The 13,397-nt window shown below is 45.0% G+C and overlaps 1 protein-coding gene across 7 annotated transcripts in view; it reads right to left on the bottom strand.

Moving 5' to 3' along the window:
* Positions 1 to 274: 274 nt before the first annotated feature.
* LOC149358982 (MFS-type transporter SLC18B1-like) overlaps positions 275 to 13,397 on the bottom strand; it is a 35,987-nt gene continuing 22,864 nt past the window's right edge. For all 7 annotated transcript variants that reach the window (XM_089571157.1, XM_089571156.1, XM_089571154.1 and 4 more), the window contains 7 exons: positions 12,800 to 12,957; positions 7,615 to 7,713; positions 6,984 to 7,072; positions 5,870 to 5,965; positions 5,692 to 5,766; positions 4,440 to 4,533; positions 275 to 431 (listed from right to left, as the gene is read on the bottom strand). In XM_089571157.1, the coding sequence (XP_089427283.1) occupies positions 327 to 431; positions 4,440 to 4,533; positions 5,692 to 5,766; positions 5,870 to 5,965; positions 6,984 to 7,072; positions 7,615 to 7,713; positions 12,800 to 12,957 (716 nt within the window). In that variant the 3' untranslated portion in view covers positions 275 to 326. The remainder of the gene's footprint in view (positions 432 to 4,439; positions 4,534 to 5,691; positions 5,767 to 5,869; positions 5,966 to 6,983; positions 7,073 to 7,614; positions 7,714 to 12,799; positions 12,958 to 13,397) is intronic.

The following is a 13,397-nucleotide window of genomic DNA, read 5'->3' as shown; positions in this document are numbered from 1 at the left end:
AAGGAAAAAAACTCAAGAATTAGGGCGCAACGTGAGCACATCAGATGCAATCGCCGCCAGAAAGCGCCCGCTTTTATGCACAAGGTTGGAGAGAGGAAGAGGCCAGTTTTATAAAGGCATTCCAGTCGCATATAAGAATTTACGGAGAAGTACAGAAGTTATAGTGGTACGTGAGACAGCAACAAAAATTAAGGCTTTCATGCAGCCCTTTCTACTGGGAATTTACAAAATCAGCTTATTGCACAGTGTTGCTGTGCTACGCAGTGACACCCGCTGTACAAAAAGTGATATTTATTACCGACCCAAAATGACGACTGCTGACACATTTATGACTTCCGGGAAGAAATGGGTCGTCCCTGCAGAGCAACATCGGCGCTCCTTGTTCGTTGAATGTACATCAGGTAGATCCAGTGCAGAAGTGTTATGGGGGTCTGAAACAGAGATAAAGGTAATCTTGCTGTAACTGCAGCATATTTGGTACCGTATTCACGAGGCTCCTCATAATTAAGAACTTTGCTTGATTGGCATCCCACTAACGCACACAAACGGTCACGAAAGCCACCACTGATTGCAAACCAAACACCACATCTAACATCAAAACTGCCGACCTATCTTGAGTCGTTCCCCTTACGCATGAAAAGATGTTCATTTCGAATTTGAACTAACAGATAATTTTTGATGGCAACCTACCGAAGCCAACTGAGCGGCTATGACACACGCCATAGAAAAGGACCATTTATTAATGTTTTATAAAGGATTAATTACTCATTGACGTCCACCCGAGCGCAGCCATACGGCTAATAAGGGAGTAATTACTCATTGGCATCCACCCAAGCGCAGCCATACGGCTACAAAGGAAAGCTATACAGCTTTCTCAGAAACTTCGTAGTTAAAGAAAAATTCGTCCTGGTCCGGGGTTCGAACCCGGAACCACCGCCACACCGGAGCAGTCGCTCTACCAATTGAGCTAACCGGGACGGCAAGCTTATGGTAGGGCGAGAGCGAATTGATCAGTAACTCGAAGTGGGAAGAGTGTTGGTCAAATGTTTAGGGGAATCCCCCAAGGTGGAGTAATTTTCTAATAAGGGAGTAATTACTCATTGGCATCCACCCAAGCGCAGCCATACGGCTACAAAGGAAAGCTATACAGCTTTCTCAGAAACTTCGTAGTTAAAGAAAAATTCGTCCTGGTCCGGGGTTCGAACCCGGAACCACCGCCACACCGGAGCAGTCGCTCTACCAATTGAGCTAACCGGGACGGCAAGCTTATGGTAGGGCGAGAGCGAATTGATCAGTAACTCGAAGTGGGAAGAGTGTTGGTCAAATGTTTAGGGGAATCCCCCAAGGTGGAGTAATTTTCTAATAAGGGAGTAATTACTCATTGGCATCCACCCAAGCGCAGCCATACGGCTACAAAGGAAAGCTATACAGCTTTCTCAGAAACTTCGTAGTTAAAGAAAAATTCGTCCTGGTCCGGGGTTCGAACCCGGAACCACCGCCACACCGGAGCAGTCGCTCTACCAATTGAGCTAACCGGGACGGCAAGCTTATGGTAGGGCGAGAGCGAATTGATCAGTAACTCGAAGTGGGAAGAGTGTTGGTCAAATGTTTAGGGGAATCCCCCAAGGTGGAGTAATTTTCTAATAAGGGAGTAATTACTCATTGGCATCCACCCAAGCGCAGCCATACGGCTACAAAGGAAAGCTATACAGCTTTCTCAGAAACTTCGTAGTTAAAGAAAAATTCGTCCTGGTCCGGGGTTCGAACCCGGGACCACCGCTTCACCGGAGCAGTCGCTCTACCATTTGAGCTAACCGGGTCGGCAAGCTTATGATAGGGCGAGAGCGAATTCAATAACTCGAAGTGGGAACTGTGTAGGTTTTTAATGCTGAAGCATTATTCCGATGGGTACACCCCAAGAAAAATCTTGCGATGTTTGTGGCTTTATTCCGAGTCACACAAATACATTTTAACTAAATCCACCAATGAGATTCGAACCCGCAGCGGCGCGAACAGATGAACTTTTCTTGTCACTGCGCGAGAGCACTAGGTTGTCGCTGCTTTTTTTTTTTTTTCTATCCACCACAACACGCCTCGTGTTAAACTTCAGCACACTCTGGCACTGTGCGTTGCACATCGTCTTCTTCATCGGCTAACGCTATTATCAAACATATTCGCGCTTTGAGCTATGTGGCGGCAGTGACAGGGAGATGTGCGCTGCATGCGTTGGCGTGGAAAACGCTGTGACAGAAACGCACTTGACAACATTGCTGAAGAGTCGCGATACTGGAGCATAAGCCGCCGACGTATGTATAAACATTATGTAAAGTGACATTGACGACACGCGTAACTGGCTGCCTGGTCAGTGGACACCTCAGTAGTGCTTTCAGCTACGTTGCGGTTGTGTCCACCTGCAAAAACTATTCTTTTGTGCAGTAATTCTTGCTAAGCAATGACAAAACACCAACATTTCGTCGATACCGAAGACTTCTGGACGCGGCCATTGAAGATGTGAAATACAAGCTTTTTTTGCCATTTGGCAGTTCGCATTCAGCAAAATGCGGTCGAAGCTGCGAGCTTATGATCACTAACAGAATTGTCGAACACTGAGCGACTGCGATGGCTTAGTGAATAGGTAATTGTTAAATAGCGATCTATATTGCTATGTGACTTGAATCCAAGTCAATGAGTGTGGTTAACTGTTCACGGAAAAAACAAACAAGCCTAAGTTGCACGGTAGACTCCGTCGTACATACAGTAGGATGTCTAATCAGCATGCAATCAAGGATATAAAAATGTAGGTTTAATAATGACATGTCTGGTTTTTTCGGTTGCCGGGGCTTCTGATGCCCAGATGCGGACATGACTATGTTGCTTTCATGTCGCATTCAAGTCACATCTGCCCTTGTGCAAACATGGAGGTGTTGCTTCATGTAGTCGAGGGCTTTTGTGCGGTATTTTATTAAGCATGGCTGTGCGTTTAGGATGGCGTAAAACGTGACAAACAGCAACGCAATGCGCAGTGCCATCTGTCGCTGAGTTCGCGTGCACGGGCTATCGACAAACATCGACAAACTATGAGGAAAGGTCAGCGAAAGTTCGCATCGTCTAGGCTTTATCTCTTTCAGGTATCACCTGGGGCTAAATAAAAGGAAGTTTTATTTTCGTCTCGTCTACAAAAGGACAACGCCCGAGATGGAGTGCTTCATATCGTGTTGTGACTAAACTGTATTTTTCATTTTTGGTTTCATTTCGTTTATGGGGTTTAACGTCCCAAAGCGACTAAGGCTATGAGAGACGCCTTAGTGAAGGCCTCCGGAAGTTTAGACCACCTGGGGTTCTCTAACGTGCACTGACATCGCACAGTGAACGGGTCTGTAGCATTTCGCCTTCATCAAAATACGACCGCCGCGGCCGGGTTGGCACCCGCGTCTTTCGGGTCAGCAGCCGAGCGCCATGCATTGAGCCGCCGCGGCGGCTTCTTTCTTTGTTGTTCATATTCGTAACTGATTCCTGTCCAATTCGACTGCTGATTTTACAACAGTGCTGCTGAAACTGCATGTAAGCATTTCGCAGTGATATGCATCCCAGCCTCGAGTCCGCTTTCAAGAGGACACATAAACCCTGTCTCACCAAAACCATGCAGTGCCTTGAAAGATGCAACAGACGACAGATAAGTCAGACAATGAGCGGCCGACTCCGGAGATTTAACAAGACCGTGGGAATAGCTAACACATAATGAAGCAACCTTACAAAATGGAACATTGGGTGCTACGTCAAGGCTTCTGCATTTTGTAGTGTTCCCTGCAATTCGTTCGCGCGGAATACGAGAGTAAGCCATACATTTCATGTTTTTGTCGTAGCAGATTACGCCGCAAAACATTACGTCGTCTAAGCTAACGAGTCTTTTATTCGGAGTTGGAGGCCAGCTGAGCAGCTTCATTTCGACAAATGGGAATGGGGCGATAAGATTTCACTAATGCAGGAGGAAAAGGTTTGTGGAATCAACACTGGTGGTGCAACAGGCCATAAATTCGTTCGATATGGGCTCTATTTTATTTGACAGTGGCCTTTAGTAATTGCGAATATTTACCTTCAGGCTTCACGTCAGCGGTACTTCCTGAGAAACCATATTCAGTTACTACACACCAGCCACACAGGTATTCATAGATGCCAACAAGTGCATTATTATTCTCAGTGGCATTCTTGGAAGCCGTTATGAACTAAACCGCGCTCAGAAGAGACTTAACAATAAATCCTGGGTCACTGCAATGGCCAAAAAGCAATATACGACTTTTTCTCGGCAGCAAAGTTCCTAGGCACGTTCTGCCTGTCTCAAATAGCTGCTTTTTTTTTCAGCGAGTTGCTAAATGAAGTATCAAACCGTAGCTGCCGGCAACTATGCCGCATTAAATGCGTGCGCGAAGGTACTTTCTTACCCAAAACAGAAGGATGCCGAAGAGGAACATGGAGCCGGGTCTGTAGCTGAACTTTTCTACGAGGTATCCCGCGATTGGAGGTGTTGTAATAGCTCTGAAACGACACAAACCAGGCGCTGTTCGTTCTCTTTTACAGAGCGTATGGATTTGCTGTTGCGGCTGGCTCGCTATAAATCGCTTTTTGCTATGCGCTCAATCGCGCATTTAGTGGTAAGAACAATGAGAAACTTTTGGCCACCAGAACTCCTGAAGATTTCTCATGCACGACAAGAAGACTCATAGCTGTTGGTAGTACAGAGAATTTTGTGATGCGTGCTGACTGCGCTGCTATACTTCTCAGGGCGTCAAATCCTACTGAATTATTTTCCAAACTTGATCGTATACTAATGCTATTAATACGAACCAAAGCAAATACTTTTACCATAAATTCTCATGTAACAAAGACTTCCCCGTTAAAAGCAAAAAAAACAACAGCAAATTCGACATACAAGGCTGACTAAATTAAATAATTCCAATTTTGCCATTGTGCCTGCCGTTCAATATGTTATTTGATAAGTATATGTCATGGAATGCTCATATCAATTTTGCCCTCTTTAAAATCTCGCGTATTACTAGCCCTTTCTAAACTTACATCTTGTTTGCCCAAAAAAAGTTAACCTTTTGATATGTAATTCCTTGTTTCTATCGTGTACATATAGATTAATCTGGTCTGAGGTACAAGCACTAAGTCGAAGTTTACCAAACATTATAATTTCCTTTAAATTACGGGGAGCTACTAAAATACTTTCTGCCATTTTTCTGGAATCAACTGTGTGCTGTATAGATTAAGAGAGGTGTTGTGTAAGTATGGGGGATCTCGTATGTCACAGTTACGTAAGCTCGCTGCATATTGCCATGTACATGGGGACGCAGACCCCGTCAAGCCCATACTGGGACTTTATGTCTGCGGTTTTCAACACCAGTGATGTTGAAATAAACCGGTTGAAATTAAAGCTGAAAACTCCTATTACACCTTTTTTTTAGTTTATACGCGCCAAACATAAGCATAACCATGCGCCATCACGTTATTGTTAATCAACTACGAGAGACATTGAAAGGCCAAGCACTTTTCCCATTACAGTCACTCTCTGCTTTGTTCCACGATTTTAAATAGCGTCGGTTAATATATGAGAAAGAGTTATCAGTCTTATTTTTTGCGCTCTAGTAATTGTTAAAACTCGCCAAATAAAAACTACAGGGTCATCATACTCACCCGATAACCAAGAAGGTCACTACGACAGTTGACACGAATCCTGTGGTCCGGATGTCGTCCGGGTAGCCTCGCTTACTGTGAAAAGAAACCGATCATTTATGTGCACTAATTGTTATCTGCTTTGCTACAGTTACAAGCAGGTTATTAGTATTGTATGTAGTAGTAAGCTTTCACTTACGCTGCATGGCTCAGTGCCAGCGAGAAACTGCAGATAAACTGTGCTGCCATTCCAACTCCAGTGAACGTCTGTGCGACGTAGACCATCCAGAGCTGCCTTTGAGAAACAAAGAAAAAGAAAAGATTACAAAGCAGTTCGAAAGAGCTCTGTTACATTTTCGTTGCGCCATCTCTAAAAAAACCTACCGCCTCTTCCACCTGGCCCCCTTCAGGTCACGTCAAACACAAGACCAATTTTCGGTTGATGATACCCGCCTTGTGAGCTATGCTCAGCTTGCTTGAACCGACTGTAGTATGAGCTATCTTGAACGGCACTAACCATTAGATGGTTATGTGCCTCGACAGGCTGGTCGTTGCAGAAAACAAGGTGGCGAGATTCCGATGTGTATAGAATGTTCCTGTTCATGCCATCTTAGCTAGCTTGGACAATACCAGAAGTTAGAAAAAATCTAAAGGCGCTAACAGCCGGTCATATCGTAAAAACCACCAAGTGAGTGTACTGCTCGGAAAGAAAATAGAAACATGGGACCTCTACGCTTCCACTAATATGAGGTCGGCCGCTGCTTTCGTGGCGGATGAAGCCTAGAAATCTTATCGAATTTACTAGGACGTGCTTTGGGACGAATCAAGACATGAGTAACTTTTACTGCTGCGTGTCTTGTACACCCGTTTCCAGTTGTTCACCTGTCTACTAATACATTTCCATGCGTGGTGTGAAACTGGATTGACGCTGCGAATTGGAGTTTGGTTGCACTGTGCTGCCGGTACAGTTGATTTTCCCCAGGTCATTTGTGGTTCATGTCGATGCCGTGTTTATCATTTTCGTTCTGTGTTGTCCTCAAGCCGTTTTTCTGTGGTCTAGAAAATCATTCCGAAACCTGCTAAGCAAAAGTGGCACTAAAAGTAGACTAATACGAAAATAATGACATCCATTAGTGCAGAAGACGTTTGTCGTGGTGATGAGAATTGTGTGATGGGGCTGCAAGATCACAGAGATTAGTTGTGCAAAGCATCACAATAACACTGGTTCTTGTGATAATGAATTTTCTTTACAACATCAGTCGGAAAGGATGGTTTTTATTTTTCCTAAGGATGTAATAATGAAATCTACTCACGGTTCTTGTTGAACAAAGGGGGCAGGGCCAAGTATCAGGTAGGCGAAGGCTGTCATCAGCTGCCCAGCAAAAGCAAAAAATGCCGCCATCTACGGACAAAAAGAAAAAGTCGAAGCTATTTGTCAGAACATTAATATTCATATTCAGACCCACCTTTCTTAGTTCCCTGTCATATTCAGACGAACCATCGCGTCTTATGTCACCATTAAAACTGCATCGGATCGGAGTATCCAAGAAGACCTCAATAAGGGTAAGACCCTTACGGTGTGGTGAATAACCATTGCACGTAATCTTTCAACTTTTGCGAGGGCAACGCAGTTGTGTGAAAAGGACTCGCATAACGCAGGACATGCCACGAGAGCAGTTTTTCTTACGCTCGTCCCGTGTTTGTCTTGTGTGTGCTGTCTTCGAACAAGTGTGCCATGTCTGGTGAATTACACGATGTAGCCATGTTCTAGGGACATTGGCCGTGTGCAAGTTCAGTGCGCCCGTCATAGCTTGAGCGTGGCACACGTCCTGCTTCCCCAATTCATTGCTGGTTTTAACAAACCTCGCTACATTATTTTCTTACTTTTAGCTATATCCTGAAATGAAACTCGTCATTGTTTTTTTTTTCTTAAAGTTTTCTCACCTTGACGTAACAAAAGACTCCCGCGAATGCCGCGCCAACGGTGTAACTTGCAAACTGTACCATGTACAGTACTCCAAGTCGGGTGCTGCTGAGGTTAAACTGAAAGAAAAAAAGATGCAGTCTTCAGGTTAGAGAAATAGCAAATAGATGACATTAAAGCTCCGTTGAAGTTTACAAGCTAGAGAATGTTCATACAGCGCTTGCAAATCTGTGAATACCATTTGTCGCGACTAGCGGTACTATTTCACGCTATACATGCCTATATGCGCCTGCTTTGTGTGTAAGGCGTTCAGTATTTCTCGCTCTATGAAACAGGCAGCCCTATGTTATTTTAATTGGTCCTGCCGATACCTTTTGTAATATATATTCAGTTGTGACGTGTACATGGTGAAGCTTCCGTCAGGCGTTAGTAGTCTGTATCTGCTGTCTCTACAGGCAAGACAAGAAATGCAGTGAACATGAATTTCGATAGCAAAGTAAGAATGCGCGACGTCCCTTCAGGACTTCAAGGCTGCCTTGTCTTCAGACCTCTCCCTTCAAAGCTTACTTTATTGTCGCTTTGATCCTCACATTCACTGCGATGTACAGGCGTGAGGAAAAGTGCAGATACCACGGTTCCGGGGGCGTAACCGGATGCGCAGCCGCTCCGCGGGGCAGCTATCTTGCGCCTCCGTCTTTCTGCGAAAGTTCCCGGCATGACAACAAATTTCGCCTCAGCTTTTGTGCTTATGAAGCGTGAGAAGTTTATACTGCGGAGTTTGGCTACTCTCGTACTGACGGTAGTTACGAAAAGGAGCGCCCATCGCAAAGTGTCCAGGACATGCCACTGCCGCGCTGTAGAACAGCAAGCGGACGGCAGTGCGGCGTCAAACCACTGCGCTTTCAAACCACAGCGGAGTGGTAAACGAAGATTTGATTTTACTTGCACGAATGTTTCGAAGTATTGTTCATTTGTTTTTACCTTGAGCTTCAAACTTGTCTGCTAAGTGAACCTTATATTTTTGCGCATTTAAGCCACTATATTTAATCGCACCATTCCCACCGGAGGGGGTGAGTGCATCGAGGCACCCCTACACGCGGCTAAAGTAGTTAGGGAGCCTACATGCGCGCGAAGTGGTACTTTAAAGAAGGTGACATTTTCAGAGAGATGATTTCACTAGTCCGAGTGGCTTGATAGATGCTGCTTCTAGTTCCTGAGGCAAATGGCGATACAACTCCTACAGCAGCTTTCAAATGCCCCGTCTGCACTTCGGAGGCTGCATGTCATCAGTTGTGATCATATATAGAGAGTCCAATGAGCCCTGAAGGCATACTGAAGCTGCCACTGCACATCTTTGGATGTTCCTCCATGAAGCTGAAATCAGAAATACGGCAAAAACAAGAGATTCGTGTGAACTTGATAACAAATCGTGCTTGATATTATATAACGCAGAGAGACCATACAAATACATTTGCGGCGAATCCCCTTGTTCACGCCTGGCGTAAGGTACGCTGAAAACTTTATGACCAGAAAGACGCGGGTGCGATCCCGGCCGCGGCGGTCGAATTTCTATGGAGGCGAAATTCTAGAGGCCCGTATACTGTGCGATGTCAGTGCACGTTAAAGAACCCTAGGCGGTCGAAATTTCCCCAGCTCTTCAATACGGCGCCCCTCGTAGCCTGAGTCGCTTTGGGACGTTTAATCCCCATAATCCATAAAACAACTTGGCGATTTTACAACTTGCAAATAAAAACAGGTGCTCTAGAAAATGAAGCTGGACTACCTAATGGCGATTCCACGGTTTTAAAGCAATACAGCGTAAACGTCATATTGAGTGGTCTACAATCAGACTAAATATACTTGCAAGATCACTACATGCACTGATCATTTCATGATCCATTTATTTCTTTGCAATGTGCGTGTGGCTTGAAGACCAAGCCTAGGGGCCAAACTTTTGTGCTCTTTATTCTGTTTCTTGAGTCCATTCGAAATGCTAATATTTATTGTTCTTTAGTAACGACTGTATTTGGTTACCAGTATGGGGCTAAGAATAAATGACATGGCTATATTAAGCTCGAGTTCTGGTTCCTTTCAGAATGTGCCTAACAGCAACCCCACCGCTCACGCCTGTGCATACAGGGGCCAGTAAAAAGGGTTAGCACAGTTCTCTTGTCCCCGCAGCCGCGGAATGGCAAAGTTCGGAGCTGCGGCTCAAGATAACTCTGATAACGAGAGTTTCAGGCTGTTGTCATTCTATAGTACTGGTGTAGCTCAGCAGAAAGTCATCACCAGCGAATGATTCTTTTCGCTCTTCCTTTAGTACAGGCTTCCTTTCTACAAAACGTCAATAAAAATGAACAAATTGGTCAAATATGTTTAGGGGAATCCCCCAAGGTGTAGTAATTTTGTAATAAGGGTGTAATTACTCATTGATATTCACCCGAGCGCAGCTTCTTGTGTAGCCGTTTGGCTGCGCTCGCGTGGATGTGAATGAGTAATTACTCCCTTATTAAAAAATGAACGAATCGCTGTGCAGAACGACGGCGCCAAATAAGAAGGCCATGTACAGTGCCACGCTCGGCCTGTAAACGTCCGGGTTACTGCAGTGGCACTTCGACGCTTGGCAAAGGCACGTTTGAAGAAAGTTGCTTCCTGCCAGCCTCTTCTTGAAGCAAATTTGAGAACGGCCTCGCACGGTCGCAATCAGCGTGTTCGCGAACCGCAGCGCCCTGCGATAGGATTACGCCGCTCCGGTCGTTTGTCACTTATGCTAACCTTTTTTACACCCCGTTTTACCACCATATAAGGCATTACCGATAAGGAAACCGAGCTTACCATGTGGCCTCCATTTTCAACAACTCCGCCATTTTTTTTTAATCTCAACAGCGTTAAAATATGTTCCAGCTGTAGATGTTATTAATATTACAAACCCGTTCTTGCCTTTAAATCTTGTGCAAGTTTAATATTCGTAAAAAATACGAAAATAGTAAAGTAGATGACTATTACTGCGTTACAGGCTTCTGCACCGCAACGTCTGAATCGAAGCAGACGTGCTTAGTGCGTGCATAGGCTACAAAAAATTCAGGGGGCACTTTGTCTAAAGTGGGTAGAGGCGGAAGCGTTTTCCGCACCACCTTCGCTGTTTCTGTGGCACCGGTGGCGTCACATATAATTGACTACTAATTACTAAGTGATGACAAATCACTAATTAATGGTTGATTACTGATTAATGCCTGAATGTTAATTAACTGCTAATTAATGACGCTTAAGCTTCGCCTTTAGGAGTGGAACGCGACAGCGCGTTGTAGCGCTGCCAGGGAGTCCACGGAACACCACCCGTTCAGCGCGATGCCTTGCCCTTTGAACGCAACGCTTTTTGAGGAAAGGAAACTGCGCAGTAATTCTCTGTCATCTCGGTGGACACCCGAACCGCACCGTAGAGGGAAGGGAGGAAGTGGGAGTGAAAGAAGATAGATAAAGAGGAGCCGTAATGAAGAAAATGAAAATTGTATTTGAGGAAAGGAAATTACGCAGTAACTGTCTCACAAAATTCAGGGGGGCACTTTTTTGACCTAAAGTGAGGTCACTGATGCCCCTAAGAGTGGAACGCGACAGCGTCTTGCAACGCTGACAAGGAGTCCATAGAACGCCATCGCCCATTCGGTTCTACGCCTCGCTCGTCAGTAAATTGGTTTTTGAGGAAAGGAAATGTATCTGTCTCTCATTTGTCGGTGGGCACCTAAATCTTGCGGGAAGGGAATGGAGGAGGCTGAGAGTGAGTGAAGACACCGTATTCACTAGACGCGCCTTTGTTCATTCCAAACCATCGAGCTGGCATGGCGGAGTGGATAGCATGCTCGTCTCTCACGCCGAAGACCGGGGTTCGATTCCTGAGCTCGACCAATTTCTTAATCGGTTTTATTTATTTATATGGCCTGACTAATAAAGCTAATTAGGCTAATTGGGTAATTTGGCAATTAACTAAGCTCAGTCCCACTTAATTGGAGCATCACTATACGATCCCTTCAATTGGTTGCATGGTTACTAGCCAAAGTACAATTGGCCGCGTTTGAAATTCGCGCACTGTGACGTCACGACCGTTTCCACCAATTAAAAAGCGTGACATTTTCTGTCGACAGCTGCTGCTTACAACGATGAGACATTAAAGGCTTCCGCCTTAAAATGAGGAAACGCTTTTGATCAGAAACGGTCCGAATTGGAAAAAGTAAGAATGGAAGCGCTTTTGCTAGACTAGTGTTTAGGCTATGTTACCTGGCAACGTGCTCTAATGTTGTTTCTTCTATCCAGTGTACATTGTTCAACGTTTAAGTTTTTTATGTGAAGTTAATCTATTTCTAGACTCTCAGCTCTGCTGAGGACAAGAAATACCTTCTCAGAACGCCATAAAAGAAACGGTTTAGCATTTATGCATGTAGTGAAATAATCAAATCGTATTATTTCTGCGTTCTCATTTGACAAACGTACAAAATGCAGGGAGTAGCTTCCGCGCACTATGAGTACAATCCAATTACCTCATATGTGAACTCGAAGTGCCTTCTGCATAGTGCTTAGCCACAGCAAACTTTGGACATACATCTACTGCCAGTGTACTTAAATGACACAGCGAATTCGGCCAGCAGAAAAAGTTTCGCGTAACATAAGTACATTTGAAAGCACTATCCGGTGTTGAGGTTTTCATCCTCGCGGTAAAGTTTTTGTGGCAATCAAGCAAAGAGTGACATTTCCGGTGGCAGGGGAGATGAGGTACGAGACAAAAAAAAAAGGAAAAGGATCTGAATGATATTGTTTTGTTTAGCTGGTCGCTCTTCATTCCAAGAACAAACTTTCATTCCTTTAGGCATTGTTGAACCAGCAAGACCTTTTGGCCTCGTAAGTGCATTATCAATGACAACAGACTCCAAAATGGGCGAATGGGAAACGAATCATACGACTTCGCTTTGTCCCGTGGTTTGAAATAACACTTGAGGAGATGAAAATTGCAATACCGTGCTCTCATGAGTGGAAGGAAAATAAGGATCACCATTCTCTGGCCCTCGGGACTTTTGCCCGAATTAGATGCGTGGACACTACGGCTGTACTGCGGAAGGGAGAATAGGAGTGCTCTTATCCCAGGATCACTGCTACGTGCAATTAACACGGAGACGCCAAGGTGCTCTCACGATGCGTTCCTCATGCGAAACACACCTGTCTCAAATACGGCTCCAGAGTAGGCTCGTTAAAGCCCATGATGACCCACGAGAGCATCAGGGTGACCATGTTGACCATGAAAAGCGGGTCCCACAGCAACCGGTAGAGCTTTTTCTGCGAGCCTGGAGACTGCATCAGAGCCTCCTGAGCTGGAGCTGCAGTTAGAAAGTGACGTCAGCAAATTCAGTTGATATTGCATACCTGAGGGCGAATGAAACAATCGTCGGGCACAATTCATGAACAAAGGGTCAAATGCCGCTCAAAAGCCCTACAACCAATGACATCGACCTACTATCGTGACGTCACAGTGAACTGCCTCGTACCTGCAACTCCAGCTAGCAGATGCACGCTTGCTTGTGCAGTGGTGTTGACCGCGACATCAAGGCAATAAAACGACGCCATTGACTGCGGGACCTTCTGTTAAGGGCAGTGTAAAGTATCTAGCGCTGAAGTTTGCTTTTTTGTCGGTGAGAATGTTTCGCACTTTCATACCTGGCCGACTTTTCGCTGCGTTGTACAAGATAGATCATAGCGAGAAAATGCCGCGAAGACACACTGAAACACTGTTAATCACACGTAATCTGCACACACAATA

The sequence above is a fragment of the Amblyomma mixtum genome, chromosome 2, assembly GCF_055824585.1.
Source record: "Amblyomma mixtum isolate Tamu chromosome 2, ASM5582458v1, whole genome shotgun sequence".
NCBI lineage: Eukaryota > Metazoa > Arthropoda > Arachnida > Ixodida > Ixodidae > Amblyomma > Amblyomma mixtum.
The sequence above is the reverse complement of the archived record's forward strand: the minus strand, read 5'-3'. Positions and strand labels throughout refer to the sequence as shown.